Source organism: Lagenorhynchus albirostris, chromosome 7, assembly GCF_949774975.1.
Source record: "Lagenorhynchus albirostris chromosome 7, mLagAlb1.1, whole genome shotgun sequence".
NCBI classification, from domain to species: domain Eukaryota; kingdom Metazoa; phylum Chordata; class Mammalia; order Artiodactyla; family Delphinidae; genus Lagenorhynchus; species Lagenorhynchus albirostris.
The window spans coordinates 40,686,816-40,707,535 of NC_083101.1; the positions used below are offsets into that span (position 1 = coordinate 40,686,816).

The 20,720-nt window shown below is 42.6% G+C and overlaps 1 protein-coding gene across 4 annotated transcripts in view; it reads right to left on the reverse strand.

The window, feature by feature from the left end:
* Positions 1–13,036: 13,036 nt before the first annotated feature.
* TLE4 (TLE family member 4, transcriptional corepressor) overlaps positions 13,037–20,720 on the reverse strand; it is a 154,660-nt gene continuing 146,976 nt past the window's right edge. For all 4 annotated transcript variants that reach the window (XM_060154947.1, XM_060154946.1, XM_060154949.1 and 1 more), the window contains exons 16-20: positions 19,401–19,648; positions 17,498–17,645; positions 16,897–17,047; positions 16,463–16,539; positions 13,037–14,721 (exon numbers count right to left, since the gene is read on the reverse strand). In XM_060154947.1, the coding sequence (XP_060010930.1) occupies positions 14,614–14,721; positions 16,463–16,539; positions 16,897–17,047; positions 17,498–17,645; positions 19,401–19,648 (732 nt within the window). In that variant the 3' untranslated portion in view covers positions 13,037–14,613. The remainder of the gene's footprint in view (positions 14,722–16,462; positions 16,540–16,896; positions 17,048–17,497; positions 17,646–19,400; positions 19,649–20,720) is intronic.

The window sequence follows — 20,720 nt, forward strand, 5'->3', positions numbered from 1 at the left end:
ATAAGATGTGACTGGGGCTGGAGGATCTGCCTCCAGCCCACTCACAGGGAAGTAGCCAAGGACCTGAGACGCTCATCACATGGGCCTCTCCACGGGGTGCTCACAACATGGCAGCTGGCAGAGTAAGTGGTCCAAAGAGGCAGAGAGAGCAAAACAGGAGCCCCTGTGCATTTCATAACCTCCTGTAACCTAATACAACATCACTTCTACACAGTCTACTGGTTACACAGATGGATTCTGGTTAGTGGGGGAGGGCGGCTACACACAGGTGTGAATACCAGAAGGTGGGGATGATCGGTGGCCACCTCAGAGCCTGGTGATTACTGCCTGTGTTCAACTTATCTTAGCCCCTTTTCCTTTTAGATCTACCCATCTTAACTCTGAGGACAGTAAGTCCCCTACATACGAATGAGTTCCGTTCCAAGAGTGTGTTTGTTAAGTCCAATTTGTTCGTAAGTCCAACCAAGTTAGCCTAGGTACCCAACTAACACAATCGGCTACCTAGTACTGTACTAACTTATTGATTGGACATGCAAATGCACATTCGCATCTTTGAAAGTTTGCAGCTTTAAAGTCTGTATGTAGGGGACCTACTGGATTCTGCCCAAGCCTCTCTTCCCTGCATACTACACACTGTCCTTACACCATCGCCTCCATTCCCGTGGATTCTATGACAGTGTGAATGCTGAGGACTATCTCCTCAGCCTAGATATTTCTCTCCGGATTCGAGACTTGTATCTTCACTTTCCGACAAGATCTCTTCAAGCGTATGTCCAGTGCTAAAGGCCACGCCCCACTGCCCCCTTCACACCCGCTCCCGCTGCTCTCTCAGAGCATGGCGCCTCCATCCGCCCCGTCATCCGCGCCAGGGATCACCTGCAGGTGACGCCTCCCTCGGCCCCCCCTCCACATCGTTGGGGTCACTGCTTTGGTTGGCCCTGCTCCTCTTCCTCCCACCGTGCGAGCAGCGGAATGCGCAGGGGAATGGGGTGGGGCTAAGCCGGTGCACTCAGATTTTCTCTCCTGAGACTGAATTCTGAGTGAATGTATCTGAGACACAGGAAATGATTAGAACCAACACATTTTATGGCAGCACTCTAGACTAAATGGCCCCTTGGACTTTGGAAGACTTTGAAGAGATAAAGTTTTCTGCTTTCTGGACCCCAGGTTGTTGTGGCCTATACTGATAGCTTTCCAAGAAATCCCTTTTGTTGCTTATGTCAGTCAAGGACACTTTCTGTTGCTTGCTAACAGAACAGAAAAACAAACAACCACCTTAATTCAGTGGGCAATAAATCGCCCAGTCCTGGTCACTTCTATCCCCTTCAATGTCTCTAGGGCCCTTTCATACCCTCATTGTCACCATCCTTGTTCAGGGCTGGCCTCACCATGTCTCACCTGAGTTGCTCCTATAGCTTCCTAAGTAGTCCCTGCCTTCAGTCCATTCTCCTTCTGCTCTATTCTTCGCATGCACCTGGGTGATCCTCTCAAAATAAATACCTGACAATGCTGCTCCTCTGGTTTAAATCCTCTATAGGTCCTCAGGGCCCTTAGTGAAAGTGAAGATCTGTACGTGGCTCACAGGGTCTTAGGGTCTAGCTGTCATTGGTTATTAAGCCCCACCCCCTGTGCCCTAACCACCAGCCACACCACAGGGCTCCCAAGTTTTTGGAAGTCCCCATGCTCTCTGTCACCTCTGGGTGTTTGCACTTGTTCCCTCTGCATTGAGTATTTTCCTACATACAAAAACTCCCCATGTGACCAATCCTTATGTATGCTTCAGGTTTTGGCTTAGATGTCACTTCTTCCAGAAGCCTCCCCTGACCCAACAAGTCCGGGTTATGTTTCCTTCCATGTGGTCCTATAGTCTTGAACTCCCCTGGTGTCCTATGCATCCAACCATGCTGGAATCACTGAATTACCTACATGAAGCCCTATTCTATCCTAGATTCTGTGAAGTCAGGACTGTCCCTGTTCTGTGCGTATCTGTATCCCCAGTGTCTAGCTCAGCTCTTTAAAACATAGAGTAGCTAATGAACATTTGTTGAATAAACGGATGGGTATTTAACTCTTCTCAGATTTGTTCTCAATTATCTACCAACCTAATCACAGAACCTAATCACTTTCCTAAGTCGCCATGATGGCAAATACATGGGCGATAGGATTTTTACAACTCAGCTTCAGCAAACTTTACGTGTTAAAGTATGAATTTAATTTGAGCCCCATGTAGAATGCTAAAAAACAAACATCTCGCTCATAAATATATGTAGCAAAAAAGGCCAAGTTTTTCCATCAATATCCTTTCAATATTGGTAGCCACACACATCTGATAGGGTATGTATTTACTTGGACATTAAGACTTGGTCTTCGAAAACATTGGAATGGAAATTTTTCCTTTAGAAAAGTTTCCTTCATCTGCATTGTGAAAGTTCCACAAATTCTTCTCCTTCGACACGGTTGCTAACCAGCTTGATTATTTCCACATTTTACATGGAAACTTCTATACACATAAGTTAGTCCTATAATAGATCAGAGAGCAAATATCCACTGGAAATGCTGTCTTGTCTAACAGTGTGAGGGGGGTGGGTTAATCAGGGGAAGAGCTAACACTCACTACTGCCTGCTGTGCCCACCAGTAGCATCGTGTACAATCCCTACCTCCAAAGAGCGGGTGACATAAGGCATCAATGTTCGATTCTGGACGTAGTGATACCTCCCTGGATGGCTGGAGACTTCAGGAAAGATTTGTCAGTTACCACAGCTGAACAGGATTACAATTTTGCAACATCTCTAAAAGATGACCCTGAAAACACACTTAAAACACTCATAGCAGCCCAATTCTCCTCAAGGAACCAATTACATTCACTAATTGGTTATGCATCACTGCGCTGGCTCTGGGAGCCCTTGTTTTCTTCACAGGAAAGCAATTCAGACAGTAACTTAACTGGTCCAAGTTCTGTGATGAGATCTTAATTAAAACTCTACAAACAGGGGCTTCCCTGGTGGCGCAGTGGTTGAGAGTCCGCCTGCCAATGCAGGGGATGCAGGTTCGTGCCCCGGTCTGGGAAGATCCCATATGCCACGGATCGGCTGGGCCCGTGAGCCATGGCCACTAAGCCTGCACGTCCGGAGCCTGTGCTCTGCAACAGGAGAGGCCACAACAGTGAAAGGGCCGCGTACCGCAAAAAAAAAAAAAAAAAAAAAAGAATCAAACAAACAAACAAAAAACTCTACACATAGTTTTGGAAGTTTAAGCCACAGCAATCAGAGAAGAAAAAGATATAAAAGGAATCCAAATCGGAAAAGAAGAAGTAAAGCTGTCACTGTTTGCAGATGACATGATACTCTACGTAGAGAATCCTAAAGATGCTACCAGAAAACTACCAGGACTAATCAATGAATTTGGTAAAATAGCAGGATACAAAATTAACGCACAGAAATCTCTGGCATTCTTATACACTAATGATGAAAAATCTGAAAGTGAAATTAAGAAAACACTCCCATTTACCACTGCAACAAAAAGAATAAAATATCTAGGAATAAACCTACCTAAGGAGACAAAAGACCTGTATGCAGAAAATTATGACACTGATGAAAGAAATTAAGGATGATACAAATAGATGGAGAGATATACCATGTTCTTGGATTGGAAGAATCAACATTGTGAAAATGACTCTACTACCCAAAGCAATCTACAGATTCAATGCAATCCCTATCAAACTACCACTGGCATTTTTCACAGAACTAGAACAAAAAATTTCACAATTTGTATGGAAACACGAAAAGACCCCGATTAGCCAAAGCAATCTTGAGAACGAAAACTGGAGCTCGAGGAATCAGGCTCTCTGACTTCAGACTATACTACAAAGCTACAGTAATCAAGACAGTATGGTACTGGCACAAAAACAGAAATATAGATCAATGGAACAGGATAGAAAGCCCAGAGATAAACCCACGCACATATGGTCACCTTATCTTTGATAAAGGAGGCAAGAATATACAATGGAGAAAAGACAGCCTCTTCAATAAGTGGTGCTGGGAAAACTGGACAGCTACATGTAAAAGTATGAAATTAGAACACTCCCTAACACCATACACAAAAATAAACTCAAAATGGATTAAAGACCTAAATGTAAGGCCAGACACTATCAAACTCTTAGAGGAAAACATAGGCAGAACACTTTATGACATAAATCACAGCAAGATCCTTTTTGACCCACCTCCTAGAGAAATGGAAATAAAAACAAAAATAAACAAATGGGACCTAATGAAACTTCAAAGCTTTTGCACAGCAAAGGAAACCATAAACAAGACCAAAAGACAACCCTCAGAATGGGAGAAAATATTTGCAAATGAAGCAACTGACAAAGGATTCATCTCCAAAATTTACAAGCAGCTCATGCAGCTCAATAACAAAAAAACAAACAACCCAATCCAAAAATGGGCAGAAGACCTAAATAGACATTTCTCCAAAGAAGATACACAGATTGCCAACAAACACATGAAAGAATGCCCAACATCATTAATCATTAGAGAAATGTAAATCAAAACTACAATGAGATATCATCTCACACTGGTCAGAATGGCCATCATCAAAAAATCTAGAAACAATAAATGCTGGAGAGGGTGTGGAGAAAAGGGAACCCTCTTGCACTGTTGGTGGGAATGTGAATTGATACAGCCACTATGGAGAACAGTATGGAGGTTCCTTAAAAAACTACAAACAAAGAACTACCATATGACCCAGCAATCCCACTACTGGGCATATAACCCTGAGAAAACCATAATTCAAAACGAGTCACGTACCAGAATGTTCATTGCAGCTCTATTTACAATAGCCAGGACATGGAAGCAACCTAAGTGTCCATCAACAGATGAATGGATAAAGAAGATGTGGCACATATATACAATGGAATATTACTCAGCCATAAAAAGAAACGAAATTGAGTTATTTGTAGTGAGGTGGATGGACCTAGAGTCTGTCAAACAGAGTGAAGTAAGTCAGAAAGAGAAAAACAAGTACCATATGCCAACACATATATATGGAATCTAAGAAAAAAAAAAAAAAGTCATGAAGAACCCAGGGGTAAGATGCGAATAAAGACACAGACCTAGTAGAGAATGGACTTGAGGATATGGGGAGGGGGAAGGGTAAGCTGTGACAAAGTGAGAGAGTGGCATGGACATATATACACTACCAAATGTAAAATAGATAGCTAGTGGGAAGCAGCCACATAGCACAGGGAGATCAGCTTGTTGGTTTGTGACCACCTAGAGGGGTGGGATAGGGAGGGTGGGAGGGAGAGAGACGCAAGAGGGAAGAGATATGGGGACATATGTATATGTATAGCTGATTCACTTTGTTATAAAGCAAAAACTAACACACCATTGTAAAGCAATTATACTCCAAAAAAGATGTTAAAAAAAAAAACAACTCTACAATGTCATCTCTTTGAATTCCCTGAGAGTTCCTTTCTTGGCGATGGAGAGAATCAACCTGTTTCATACAGGTGTGTGACAGCAAGTACACATGGTACATAATCAAAGTTTCCCCAAACTATAACATTGGATCAAAACGCCTTTGTGGACCCAGAATAGTGGCTCCCATGATTTCAAGCAACCTCTGTCCTTTGCCTCACAGCTCAGTCTATCCTGTGAGCTGGGCCTCCTGTTATCTCAGTGCAGTAAACAATTTTGTTTTAACCACCGTGGTTGGGCTTTTATGAGCTCATGAATCAAAACACACAGTAGTAATCAAAGAAAATCTTCCTGTGTGACCCATCTTTCAAACAAGTCTATTGTACATGCTACAAAGTACTTTTCAAACAAAGCGAAACAAAACAAAACAAAAAGCCAAAACAAAACAAAACTTTTTATCAAAAGAGTAACATGGAAAAAAGCTAAGCATGTTTGAAGTTTGGAAGAGGAAAACAAAACATGTATTAGGGCATTTCCAATCAGAAAATTATTTGAAAGATATTTCGATGCTTCATGGTTTTTGCTGATGTTTTTGTTACCATTGAAGCATACTGCTTTTAACAATGCCTCACGTTTAAAGATCAGACTTTTCATCATATAGAAAATAGCATCAAACCAAGAGGTAAGCTTCTCAGAACTCAGGACACTATGGCAAAGCTCAGGGCCTATTTTCTTCTTTTTAAGGAAAAAGTATGGAATTTTGCTTGGGCATAATGAGAGTAATTTTCAGTGACAGATTATTAGAGATGCAGAAGATTTGGAAGTGTATATGGGAGTAAGACACAGCAGTATAAAAGAGAGAGCCAGAAGAACATCTGGGCAACCTCGTTCCAGTCACTGACAGGCTGATACTGGCTCTGGTGCGAGACAGAACAAGCGTCTGTCATTCAAGTCACTTGACCTCTGTGGATCTGATTTCTAATCTATAAAATGGGGACAACACGAGTACTGGTCCACAAATCCCTTATTTCCTATTCCACGATGGAAAATTTGAAGAATACCAGAAGTTTTTTCATGATGTATTTGGGGCAAAATTGCCCTGAACTGAGATGTAGACGTTTAGAGTCATCACTACTCCACTTAGTATGAACATTTATGTTTTGCCCCAGAAATATTAATGTGCTTGATTATGTAGTGCCTCTGGGCAGGATGTAATCAAAAAACAATAAAATGCTTAGGAATAAATTTAACCAAAAAGGTGAAAGATCTCTACACTGAAAACTATGATGAAAGAAATTGAAGAGGACACAAATAAATGGAACGATATCCTGCGTTTGTAGATCAGAAGAACATTGTTAAAAAATCCATACTACCCAAAGTCATCTATAGATTCAATGCAATCCCTATCAAAATTTCAATGGCATTTTTTCACAGAAATAGAAAAAACAATGCTAAAATTTGTATGGAACCCCCAAAGACCTTGAATAGCCAAATCTTGAGAAAGAATAACAAAGCTGGAAGTATCACACTCCCTGATTTCAAACTATACTACAAAGCGATAGTAATCAAAACAGTATGGTACCGGCATAAAAACAGACACAGGCCAATGGAACAGAATTGAGAGCCCAGAAATAAATCCATGCCTATATAGCCACATAATATTTGACAAGGGACCTAAGAATACACAATGGGGAAAAGACAGTCTTTTCCATAAATGGTGTTAAAACTGGATAATCACATGCAAAATAATGAAACTGGACCCTTATCTTATGCCATTCACAAAAATTAACTCAAAATGGATTAAAGACTTAAATGTGAGACCTGAAACTATAAAACTCCTAAAAGAAAATACATGGGAAAATTTCCTTCACAATGGTCTTAGCAATGAACTTTTTGATGTGATACCAAAAGCACAAGCAAGAAAATCAAAAATAAACAAGTGGGACTACATAAAACTAAAAAGCTGTCTGCACAGCAAAAGAAAAAAAAAATCAACAAAGTGAAGAGGCAACCTATGGAATGGGAGAAAATATTTGCAAATCACATATCAGATAAGGGGTTAATATCCAAAATATTTAAGAAATTCATACAACGTAATAGCAAACAATAATTTTGATTTAAAAATGAGTACAGGACCTAAATATTTTTCCAAAGAACACATACAGATATCTACAGGTAAATGAAAACATGCTAAACATCATTAAACACTAGGGTAATGCAAACCAGAACCACAATGAGATAGCACCTCACACCTGTCAGAATGGTTATGATCAAGAAGACAAGAAATAGATGTTGGTGAGGTTGTAGAGAAAAGGAAACCCTCGTGCACTTTTGGTGGGAATGTAAATTGGTGCAGTCACTAAAACAGTACCCCCATGTTCACTGCAGCATTATCCACAACAGCCAAGAAGTGGAAACAACCTAAGTGTCCATCAACACGTGGGTTAAAAAAATGTGATACACACACACACACACACACACACACACACACACAGGAAATATGATGCAGCTATTAGAAAGAAGGAAATTCTGCTAGTTACAACATGGATGGACCCCCAGGGCATGATGCTAAGTGAAATAAGTCAGACAGAGAAAGACAAACACTCTATGATCCCACTTGTATGTGGAATCTAAACAAAGCCAAACTCATAGAAACAGCATAGGACAGTGGTTTCCAGGGGCTTGGGGATAAGGGAAAGGGGATTGGGGGGAAATAGGGGAGACATTGGTCAAAGGATACAAACTTCCAGCTATAAGATACATAAGTTCTGGGGATCTAATGTGCAGCACGGTGACTCTAGGTAACAGTACTGTATTATATACTTGAAAGTTGCTATGACAGTAAACCTTAAATATTCCCACCACACATATAGTCATTAAGTGAGGTGGTGGGTGTGCCAACTAACCTTACTGCGGTCATCATTTCACAGTATTATATGTGTATCAGATCATCACATTGTACACCTTCAGCTCACACAACGTTACATGTCAATTATATCTCGATAAAGCTGTGGAAAAAAAGAGATAAACCTTTATAAGCTTGACCACCACCAACTTGCCTTATCTTATGCACTCCTGCAGGTCTGGGGTCAGGTTCCAAGTTTCCATGAGTTCCACAAATCTAAGAGCATGTATTATGAAAAAGACACCATAGTGCTTTCTCTGTAACTCATGTGAAAACAAATCTTTGGCGAGAAAAATACATATTCAAACAAACAGAAAAAGGCTGTGGGATGGAAATGCTGTCAGCTAGACGTCTGAAGGTGTTGAACGCAAGTCTGGTGCTCCTGGCTCAAAGCTGCGTGCACAGCAGGATGCCTGCAAAGCCAGCATCGGCCCAGGGCAACTACCTCGTGCTGAGCATCTTGATAGGAATGCAAGCCCACAGCCCCTCAGGGATTGAAGCTAAATCCTTCACTTTTAGGCAGCTTGTGTAACACTAAAATTCTCACTAGGGGCACTTTATGCTTTAAGACTGTCACTCAGGAACAGGGGTCTGTGAATCAAGGCCTTTGTCCTCAGAGTAACCTTCACAACCACCACCTTGCGCCCAGGAGGCTGTTCTTGTTCTCTCGAAAACTTTGAGGCCTAAAGATGTGCACGCAGTGGGGTTGACTGACCGTCAGCCTGGAAACCCTAACTTCCCAACCCAGCCACAAAACCTGAAATCACATTTCTTTAACACTGATTGTCTACTTGGGAGAAAAATTAAAGGGGCTATGAGTAGCTGCAGGAGATTGAAGAACAAAGCCTAACAGACGACTGCTTCAACTAATACATTCATCTGGGAAAGATGAACAGACTTTGGGGGGGGGAGGGTGCTTTGTTTTCAGCAGCACCAAGCTTCTCCGAGTTGGATGCATGACGCTAAGACTTGACCCAGTAAAGGTTGAGGCGAGTAGTATTTGTTTCAGCTGAACTCTTTGGGGGCACAGAGGCATCTGACGGAAGTTCTTCAAATAATGGGTAGTTGTCCTAAGGAAGACTCTGCTCTGCTCGATGCATGGTGGTCGGGGGGTCTCACGCCATCCCTCCTGGTGGTTCCTGATGGGGTCGCTTCCTGTCCATGTGCTGCTGTGCACAGGTGGAAGGGCACATGCTCGCCCTGACGGTTTCCTTTGACTTAATTCCCACCACTAACTCATTCTCCTGCTACCTCCCAGCCTCCTGGAAGAAGAAAAATAGCGAACTCAGCTCATTCTTTCTGCCACGTGACACAAGACATGGCCAGGGTACCACCTATGGTAGCTTCTTTTAGAAGAGGCTGTGGAGGCATCTAGTAAAGACTGAGAAATGGCCAACTACTACCTAAGTCTGGGGAGAAATGCTGGGCCACTAGAAACCATTTGGGCATTAGTTTGGACTCCACCTAAAGAGTCCAAACATTTACTGCCTAAATTCTCAAAACCCAGACACCTCACACGTACCTTTTAGTGTGTGTACGTTTATTTGCTGCACCCGAGTCAAATAAAGCACGACGTTTATGTGAGTTTAAGTCTTCTGCCAAAATAACAGAAAACTTGTTAGTTCCAAATATTTTCGTCAAGCTACAGTGTCAAGTTAACGGGGGAGGCTCCCCGCCTGAGCAGTGAGATGCCAGGGTCAGGCGTGGGGAATTCTACGAGCCCATCATGGACACAGCGAGTACACACATTGCAAGAACTCAAAAGACTACCTGTGACTGATTCAAGGAGTTTTCAAGCGATGCTGTGATGCCAAAGTCTCCAGAGCCAGTTAATTCATGTGAAACTAAGGGGTGAAGAGCAGCAAGGTATAAGCACCTGGAACGCTCCCTTCCCAATTTCCCTCTAATCTGCCACGGTGGGCACAGAATTTCAACTGCAAGTCCAGAGCCTTGGGGTTTAGGCTGACTTGTCTTCCCTGGGAGATAAGAGAGTTTGGGAAAATCATTGTTCTCCTCTGATGCTCTGTGCCCTATAGCGTAAATTCAGTATTCTGGCATCCAGCCTGTCTAGGCCTGCTGTGAGATCAGACGGAACAACTTCTGTGAAAGCACTGTGCTCATGGTTTTCCTCTGGACTAAAGGCAGCCCTGTGGGAATTCTCCTTCCCTGCAGGCCAAATACCTAAGATCCCAGCTGAGGATTTCCTTCCCTGGGGAGAGGTAAACTAGAGCCCAGCTCCGCTGCTAGTTCCTATCTGGGACCAAAAAATTCTGCCACTTGCTGCCAAAAACCCGAACTAAAACTAAAAGAACTAAAATAAAATGTTAACAGCAGCTTGTAACGAAAGTTAAGTTCCTACCACTAGAACAGCATTGGTGTTAAAATGTTCCAACACGAGAGGTTTTCTGACGTGCTTGGGTTGTCAAAAATACAGTATTTCCATTGTCAGTTCTGAATGGAAGCTTGAACTGAAAGGCAAATAAGTGCAATTAGTTAAAAGCAAAAAAAAAAAAAAAAAAAAAAAAACACACACACACAAAAAACAAAAGAACAAAAAAACCCAAAAAAACAAAAAACAGGGATGGTGGTGAGTCACTGCTTCTGCTGCTGATGCCCCAGTGGGAAACTGAGGGGTGGCAGGACCCAGAGCTCGTTGCTGATGCCACCCTACAGGTTGCCCAGGAGCTGGTAGCTCCAGACATGTATATCCAAGAATGTCGAAAGAATTTCTTTTGGTACCCACATCTCTAGAATTTTGTAACTGCTTACTTAATGCTGGGCAAGGAATTCCAGTACAAATCTCCTTACAACTGCCAAAAATATAAGTTGACAAATCCCTTTAGTTATATGATGCCAGTGCAAGAATGTCTAACTGAGGATACAAAAACTGGCCATATGGCGCAGCTGAGAGCATCACTGACGGTCTAGCTGATCAAAATCTTGCTCGGGGACTGCACCTCTGTCCAGGAATTGCGACATCAATTTCTCCTGCTCTTGGCTGTAGGGTCCCAGGATTTCGTGGCTACGAGATGGCCTGCAACTGAGTTTCTGGATATGCCATGGCTGTGGAACTCCAACCACTTGCAGGTGTTACAGGGCTGTGGTTCAAGCTTCAACACACACCATTCCAGGGTAAGACTGATCTTCTGCAGCTCACTGGCCAAGAAGCCAGTAAGTAGTGGCCCACAAGTGAGGTGTGTACCTGCAAAAACTTTTAGATGTTAGCATCTATCACGGTACATTTGACCTGCCGGTCTTGGAAGGTCGTCAATCACGGATTCTTTTTACTTCTTGGTAGTTCTACGTAAGTCAACCTTCCAGTCCTACGCACCATTCTCTTCTTTCATTGGAACTAAGTTTTCCCTGGTTCAGGGTGATTCTGTCTTTGTCGTTCTTCAGACTCTGCAAGACCAGACTGGGAGTAAAAACTATGGCAGGCCAAGTTATAATGAAAACGACAACATCAAGACTGCTGTGCACATCAATCCAGGCCTGAGATTGATATCAGAGACATAAAAATCTAATCTGATAAAACCTCAGCAGTGAGAGGAAGTAGATGCCCATTTATTTTAAAAAGCTAGGTTTTTTCACACGTTCACCTCGATTTTTGATCCAGTACAACGGCCAGGGTTTTGGACTTCTCTAAGGAGAAAACTGAAGGGCATCACAGACTTGACCCACCAGCCACCAAACAAAAGTTCTAACTCCCTGAGGTAGGCGCTTTCTTCTTCTACAAGTGTCAACACAGTAGGCAAGTGTCAGACTCCTTGTGTCAAGATGATTTTTCTTTTACTCCAATTCTCTATTACTTTATAAGAAATGTTAATAAGGATAAACAGAAATTAATTAAGCTAATACTTCAAAAACGTTATTCATCTGATGTAGCAGCACTCATGGCACTCACATGTGAAGTGCTGCTTCCATGATGAACACTGCTGAACTCTTAGCACCTAAAGACTCGATACCTCTCACAGCTGATCACTGAGACACTCCAGACCACCGTGGGGGCTCCCAACGCCCAGCCTTCTTTCTACCCAGTGGATACATAAAATGTCAGGTTTTTGAGTCCCAGAAGTTTAGAATTCTTTACGGACCTTCTTACGCTGAAGCTTCACAAAGCCAAGCAGGAGCAGCCCGAGGGACCTCAGGCGTTCAGAGACTTCAGTGTATCACGTTGGAAATGGTTCCCAAACCCCCAAGGCTGGAAATGGTATGCATCGGCTAACTCTAAAGCAGCGCTGGTCCCACAGAACTTTCTGGGATCTCGGAAATGTTCTATAAATTGATGTAGTCCAACATGCTAGCCACTAGTTGTATGTGGCAAACTGGACATTTGAGATGTAGTTAGTATGACTGATAAACTGAATTTTAATCAAGTTAAAATCAAACAGCCACAAATGGCCAGTGGTAACTATATTGAACAGCACAGCTCTAAAGCATCACGGCTTTCGGTAACATGACAACTTTTTGACAAACTAAAGAGGCACGCAATAAATACTTGCCGTCATCGATAACCTCCATCCACCCTCCCTTCTAGCTCTTCTCAAGTAAGAACAAACACAGAACCAAAACAGCAACAATCAAAAAGCCCACATGACTTTTTACAGCAATCTCCCTTGAATAAAACTAGTGATCTTTAATATATACGAGTGGCATAGTCAAAGATGAAAATAAACTAAAGCCAGCAAAACAAAGAATTAGAAATAAGCATACTAGAAGTTATTTATGTTTAATGCTTAAAAGTCTGAATGCACAAACAATCTACCATTATAGAAGTACTGGTGGTCAATACAATGCATTAGAACTATGTACAATGCACAGTTTAGTATCAAAATCTTTCTACACTGTAGAGTTTTACGAAACTGTTAAAGACATCAAACACTAAGCACTTAAGACACCATTTTTTTTTCCTGCTACCACATTAGGAACGTCAATGGACAATCCATTTCAACTTGCAGCATCCATCCATTTCTAGTATGAAATTAAGTAATTTTCTACTTATACAATAAAGTTTATCTACACAGTTCTCTTGATTTTGATCCATAGCAGCAAAGGCACTGTACATCAGCAGATCCACAGACTTAAAGGATTTTTAAAGCATTCAAACAAAAAATAATAATAAAAAAAAAGGAGTCACATATCATAGTTTAACAGCAACAACAACAACATAAAAGTTAACAACAATGTTTCTGGCACAATGGCACAGCCTGTGTCCATTTCAGGGACATCCAGCTAAGACATGGAAAGAACCGGAGGTAAAGAAAGCAAGTTCTCATCCCAGGTGAGAGTCCATTCTTTCTGATTTTCAGAGGGAGGTCCTTGCAAATCCTCCCCTGCTCCTTGTCTTGTAAAAGACTTGACTTGCACAGTGGGAGGAATCCTCCCCTGAATCTGTGCAGTTCCCAAAGAACACGCCAAAAAATAACCCATCATTTCTCGTGTTGACAAAACTGCCCAAAGGTATACATCTCCCTCTGCAAAGAAATGTGGCAAAAATACCCAGAAGGGATTAAGTTCTCACTTTGAGGCCAAATTTAATTTGTTCATCTGTCTATAATACAATTTAAAAAAGGGAATTAAAAACATATTACAAAGACACTTGTCAACAAGTCAAAAAAAGAAAAAAAGAAAAAGTCCAATTACTTTTATCGAATATAATCTAAAGCTATAGATATATTGGTTAAAGTTGTCCAAATAGACCCAAATGAATATGACATGGTCTGTCACCTTCTAATTATTCAAATTTCCAAACATCTTTAAAATAAGTAAAAAACAAAAACATCTAACAACACAGCAACATATTGCTTCCATATGTAATTATACATTTCACATCTCTATACAGTCATTAGTCTACATTTAGTGACATTTTTAATCAGTTATTTTAGACCTTCCTTTCCCCTCCTTTGCCAAAAAAAGGGGGGGAGGGGTATCAAATACAACGCATCTTCATTATCAATGCAGGAGCAGACAGCTTTATTTAGTCAGTCATTGTTAGAAAGCCTTCTTTAAACAAAATAAATATATTACAGATATAATACATAATTAAAGATTCCTTTCACTGTTAAGTAGGGTTTATCCATGTTCTTCCGAGTAGATAGCTGAAGATTTGGTATCACAGGTTCTTAACGAGTATTCACAATTCAACAGCAGGAAGGAAGTGGGGGAAGGCGGGGACTGAGCTCCACGACTGCAATGAGTACTGGAAATCCTGGGTTTCGGATGCGGGGGAACAGAAGGATGACAGAACAAAGTGCTACAAGGAGGAGTCCAGTTCGCATGAAGATTTGTCCTTAATAAATAACTTCATAAACCGTGGCCTTCTTATCCCCAGAGCCAGTGACAATGTATTTGTCATCCACAGAAATGTCACAGCTGAGCACCGATGAGGATTCTTTGGACTGGGAAGAGACACACGAACACGTTAAAGACTGAAAGAAAACCCATGAACACTGAGAGGCAGGCCTGGAGGATCTGGAGCAAAAAGAAGCATAACATGTTCCCTTGAACAAAACAGGAGCCCAAGCGAGGAAAGGCAGTCCTGGACGCTGATGAAGGAAGGCTCTACTTCAAATCCTAGTCTCCAGCTAAGAGCACAGGGTTCTCAGTGTGAAAACCCTCACCTTCACTCGGATGGCTTGGATGTAGACGGAGCTGCAGAATGCTAGACATGTCACTTAACCTGTCTCGGCCCTCACCTTCCGTAAAAGAGGTAATTAGGTAAAGACGGCTTACCTGTCTGCCACGACAGAAGGTGGCCTCGGAGTCCAGGTGAGGTAATAGTGGGGAACCATATTGAAAATACTATAGTTTTTGAGATAGGGAATGTAAAAATATTTCAACATAAAACCTCGTCGTCCCCTATGTAAAAATAGAATATAAATGTGCAAGTAGGGAGGAGTTCAATAGTTAGTAAGAAAAATGTTACCACTCTTATTAGAGCTCCAAATACCATGTTCAACTACACCCACTGCAAAGCAGTCACGGTTAACTTTTAACTAAACTGTGCTAAACAAACAAACAAACAAACAAAGCCCACAGGATTTTAACTGGGACTTTGAACGTTTGACACGCAGATGCTAACCTACTACCAGTGTTTCTCAAACTTTTGGAACGCAACCTGTAATAAATACATTTTACTTCACCACCCAGAGACCCGAGACATAATTTTACTTCATAACCCAGAGAAACGAGATATAATACTTATACTCACTACAAAAAATATACTCAACATTTTTAATTTCATTTTTTAAAAAAGTGCTGGTTGGGACCATCTAAAAGGTTGTGATCGACAATACAAAAACCACTGTATTACATTATAAACTTCACGACAGTAAGAATCTGCTATTTTTGTCCTATGATCTTGCACAGTACTTTCACTCAATATATGCAGTTTTAGATTCAAATGAATTAATCTCCTCTACGACTTAGTACCACATGGTCAAGAAAACCGCAACGCTGTTATGTTATTCCTAAAAACAGACCACCACCTAGAAAATAACATCCTAAATACAGAAGGTTAAAAAGGAAATCTTCTTTAACTTGCCTATGAAATTCTCACCTACTAGCAGGAGAGAAGAGGGAGATCTGTATGTGAGTGTGTATCATGCCTACAATCTGGTTCTCCTGCAAATAATTCCACAAACTACACAAAGTACCACTGAGTTAATAAGAATAAAAGTTCATAAAATTAATCAAGATTTATTACACTTTTCCACAGCACTCTTTTGGGGGCAGGAAATCAGGAATAACAACACAAATGAATATTCAAGCAAAATGCTCAAATTTTAAACAAAAATTTTAAAAGCCATAATTAAAATTAAATAAATAAATAAATTTCACAGAAGACATGAAACTGCTACTCTAACATGTAAAAAGGGATGGGGTGTGAAGAGCTAGTTAGGGCCACGGGCACGGCACCTTGGCTCTGAGCTCAGAGAGAACTGGACACAACTCCTGTCCGCACAGCTTGCAGCTGTGACCCTAGTCTCCCCCTCAGGCACAGTTTTCCCCTCTGTGCGATGGGAGTGACACTAGCTCCTACCTCCTAGGACACGTCCGTGCGTTATTAACCTGCGAGAAGGCACAGAGAACCATGCAGTGAGCGCACAGTGGGTGAAGGCTACACAAGTGAAGTGTTACCTGGAATATACTGGCCCCGTAAGGTGTTCTCCAGGCATTCAGAAGGTTGTCCTTTCCCGTGCTTACAAACCATTTGCCTATAGGAACAGGGTTTCAAAAAAGGTAGTGTTTATTCCTTTGTCAGAGTCCTGAGACTTGTGTTACAGAGCGTCAAATGATACACAGAAAACTCACCTAATCTGATCTGCAACAAATAAGAGTTTCTTTTCGTTGGAAAAATAAAGCCCACTCTCCTAGATTTAATGAGTCATTTATACTCAGGACAAGGATAAAGTGGATAAACTGCAGAAAATTACATGGTATTTGGGAAGTAGGCATGCGTGAGGAAGTAATATAATTCTGAAGAGGGACACGTCAATGAACTAAAGACCGGACTTGAAATGAATCAGGAGGAAGGAGGAATGACAGGCAGTGGACGCCAGGGGCCTGCTTACCACAATGGGCGAACTTGAGTGATAGGACGCAGCTCTCGTGGAGATGGAGCTGGTACTTGTCGGGCTTGGTGACGTGCAGCACCTCCACGTTGCTGTTCTCCATCCCCACCGCCAGCCACTCTCCAGTTGGGCAGTAGCCCAGAGAAAAGATCTAGAATTAAAACAGGTGACGGTGATGGTGGCTATAGAGGACACACTTCCTTTAAAGGGGAGGCACTGCTTCCTCTGGGGATACTACTTAAATAATGAAGGAAATCAAGATAATGTGAATTGTACAGGAAGAAATCAAAGTCAAAGGTGTGATCCCAAGTAATGAGTCAGATCTCCACAATCTAACTTACTAATCAATTGTGTGAAATTCAAAGATCTATAGAGTAATGGTCATTGAAATAAAAACCTGCTAAAAGCCTGTAATAAATGAAATTTTTTCTGTCCTTCAATAAAATATATACTGTTGTATTTTGACAGAAAACAACAAAATTTTTAGTTATCTAATTCAGAGTAAAAGTGACTCTGTCATGTGGTCAATGAATTGCCGCTGAAGTCTCTCATATATTTCACAAAACCAGGTCTCTAAAATGTCACGTGCACGAGTGCACACCTGGGAGGTGAAGTCGTGCTGCTGCAGCTGCCGCCCTTCGCGCAGGTCCCAGGACCGGACCGTGTTGTCCAAGCCGCCCGTCCAGAGCTTGGTGCCGTCGTTAGAAATGTCAATACAGCTGGCCCCGTCTGTGTGGCCCTGGAATTGCCTGAAGATGCCAACGTGGAGAAAAGTCCTTCAACAGTTAATTTTTAGGTGAACTCAGTTTAGAATTCCTCAGCCATCAATTTCATTACAGGCCCTATGCGTAGATTTCCTTTTGGTTTATTATATTTTCCATTATTCAAAGTAATAACAAAGCATATACGTAGAGAGATTAAAGTTTAATTGAGGTGCTGAATCTCCTGCACGTTTTGTTTATTTTTGGACACTTACGAAGTCCTCTTCAAATTACTCTTATGCTAAAAACAACTGAAACAACTGATGGAAGAAATTCTCCACCTGAATCAAAAGAAAACACAGCCACATGAAAATGAACTAATCCAAGATACAACCTGAGACCTATTCTGTCGGTGTGATGTGAAAGAAGGCGAGAATTTCAGAGGGTGCAAGGAGTCCTTTCCCTTCTAAAAGCTCTGGGGATGGGCACAGTGAGCAGCAGAACAAATCTTGCCAGCGAGCAACAACGCAACTGTAGGAGGCTGTGCAGGATGAGAGGCCGTGCAGGATGAGAGGCCGTGCTCTCAAGGAAGGAGCGTGGAAAGCACCTCAGTGTGACTCAGCTGCCCCAGGAGCAGGTAAAATGTACGAAAGACACGGGGGCTGCGGCCTCGAAGCAGTTCCTCATAAGAGCCTTACTCAAAAGGCGAAAAAGTGATTAACTGTTTTGTTTTTGGAATCATTTATAGAGCTCCGTCCTGCAAAATACATTACAGACAGACAGCAGGGGCCTCTTCTCCTTCCACCCTCCCCTGGACCTGTAGCTGGGCTCCACTACACCCTCTGCACACCCGTTAGCGGATCACACCTCTGGCTTCCTGCTCTCTCAGGTGCTGACATCTGGAGACACACGTGTTTCAGGGCTTTTCCTATCAGTGCCGATCCTACACAACCTCATTTCTAAACAAACCGTTATGTCTATCCATCCTGTAAGGTGGGACAACAGATTATCTAGATCATTTCAGGGTGAGGCGCACCCAACACAATGCCTGGGCCCAGGGTAAGAGCTCAATGATCATTTGTCGAAGGAAAGAACGTGTCAGATACACACAGCACCAAGGACTGCGCCACGCACTGTGAACCTTCTCAGTGAGTACCTACTGACAACGATGGTTTGTTAGCGCAGGTGGCAAACTACATAAGTCTAACGAGCTCATGAGGTCACGGGCACCTTATGTGCGTTAATTATGTAAAACCGACCTCCTGGGACTTCCCTCGTAGTGCAGTGGTTAAGAATCCGCCTGCCAATGCAGGGGACACGGGTTCGAGCCCTGGTCCGGGAAGATCTCACATGCCGCAGTGCCACAAAGCCCGTGTGCCACAACTACTGAGCCTGTGTGCCACAACTACTGAAGCCTGCATGCCTAGAGCCCGTGCTCCACAACAAGAGAAGTCACCGCAATGAGAAGCCCGAGCACTGCAACAAAGACCCAACACAGCCAAAGATAAATAAATACATAAATAAATTTATAAAAAAGAAAAATAAATAAAACCGACCTCCTACTTTAAAACCTGAATTGGTGATGCTTAGTATAATTAAAATAAAAAAGAAAGAAAACAACCCCTCATCCGATAAAGTTCAAATGGTGCAGAAAACAAGATTTTACAGCATCTTAAAACGGCCCTATTCTTAACAATTTTTAGTAAGACAGCTATGTTTCATCTTTTTAAAAAGACACACACACAGCTCTCTGGCACAGCACGGGTAAATCCAGTGCCCTGGTCAGGCACCCTGCTGACCCACCTCACCAGCGTCTGGTTGTGCAGGTCCCACACGGCGATGTTGCCGTCGCTGCAGCATGAGAAGCAGACCTTGGAGTCGGGGCTGATGGCCAAGGCGTAGCAGGCGGGGGCCGAGGACGTCAGCTCTGCCTTGATGCGCGGGGTGGGAGCCGCCAGGTCCCAAATGGACAGGGTACTGGCTTCCCCTCCCACAATTAGGGTGCGACCATCAGGGAGCAATCGGCAGGAACGGATGTAGTTATCCCTGTTCTGTAGAGACAAAACCCATCAAGAGGTTATTCATGAGGAAAGGAAAACAGCATTAACATGAGAGCAAAAATCCATAAAAGTATTGTGTTCCCTCCTGGTTTCAATGAGCTATTTTCACTTATGACAATGATAAAGTGGATTAATGCTAGTAAATTACATGAAATTAAGGAAGTACTTAAACTTGATCTACAAAATTCAGTACTGAGATATTTAATCTTAATTAGCATGAAAATGCAAAGATCTAGACCCACTCTGGGCACCAGCAAGTCACCAGCCGCCCGAGTCATTCGCACATGCAGACGCAGCAGCGCTCACTACCCCGGAGGAGCCACACCGGGAACTGGGTACACACGGCCTGGCTGCTGACAGGCCCTCTTTCTGCTGCCAAACAAGTGCCAGGGAGTTAGAGACCTTGTGGTCCCTTCCGTTCGCCTGGTCCTGCGTTACCTGGCCAAGGGACAGCATGGGCTCGATTAAGCAGCACCAACTGGAGGCAAGGCTTGACCAAGGCGTGTTACGTGACAGAAAACGCCACGTCCTCCCAGCTCGTGAGGTTATGGGAGTCTTGTGCAGTCACCTTAAACTGACCTAGCATCGTGCTGCCGCGAAACATGCTACTGCTGGTCCGAGGATGAAAATCAAACTGAAAGTTCCTGAATAACCCGAGGACGAATACCCATGAGACAGCTAACGGGGGAGCTAGTGTTTGCCACGTGGAGTGTTAAGTTACTCTTGTCTCACAGTGTGACAGATTCTGATACTTGGGTGCACTCTCACAGAAACCATCGTGGGCTCGTAGTTTTCTCAAACTCCTTTATCAGATAGGAAAGCAAGTGGTCTGCCTGTTCCCATGCACTGGGCAGGGTGAATGGAAACTGCACTGGAGCAAGTGCCACACGTGAAGAACCGGATAAATCTACCTTAAGTAACTGAAAGGAGACACACCTTCTCGTCAGCGCTCCAAGTCAAACAGCACAAACCACTGAAGACAACTACCCGCTTGGGATCAATTCTGTGTGTTGCTGGTACATCCAGGTCCTATTTTCTGCATGAGGGCTTAAACCACGTTCAT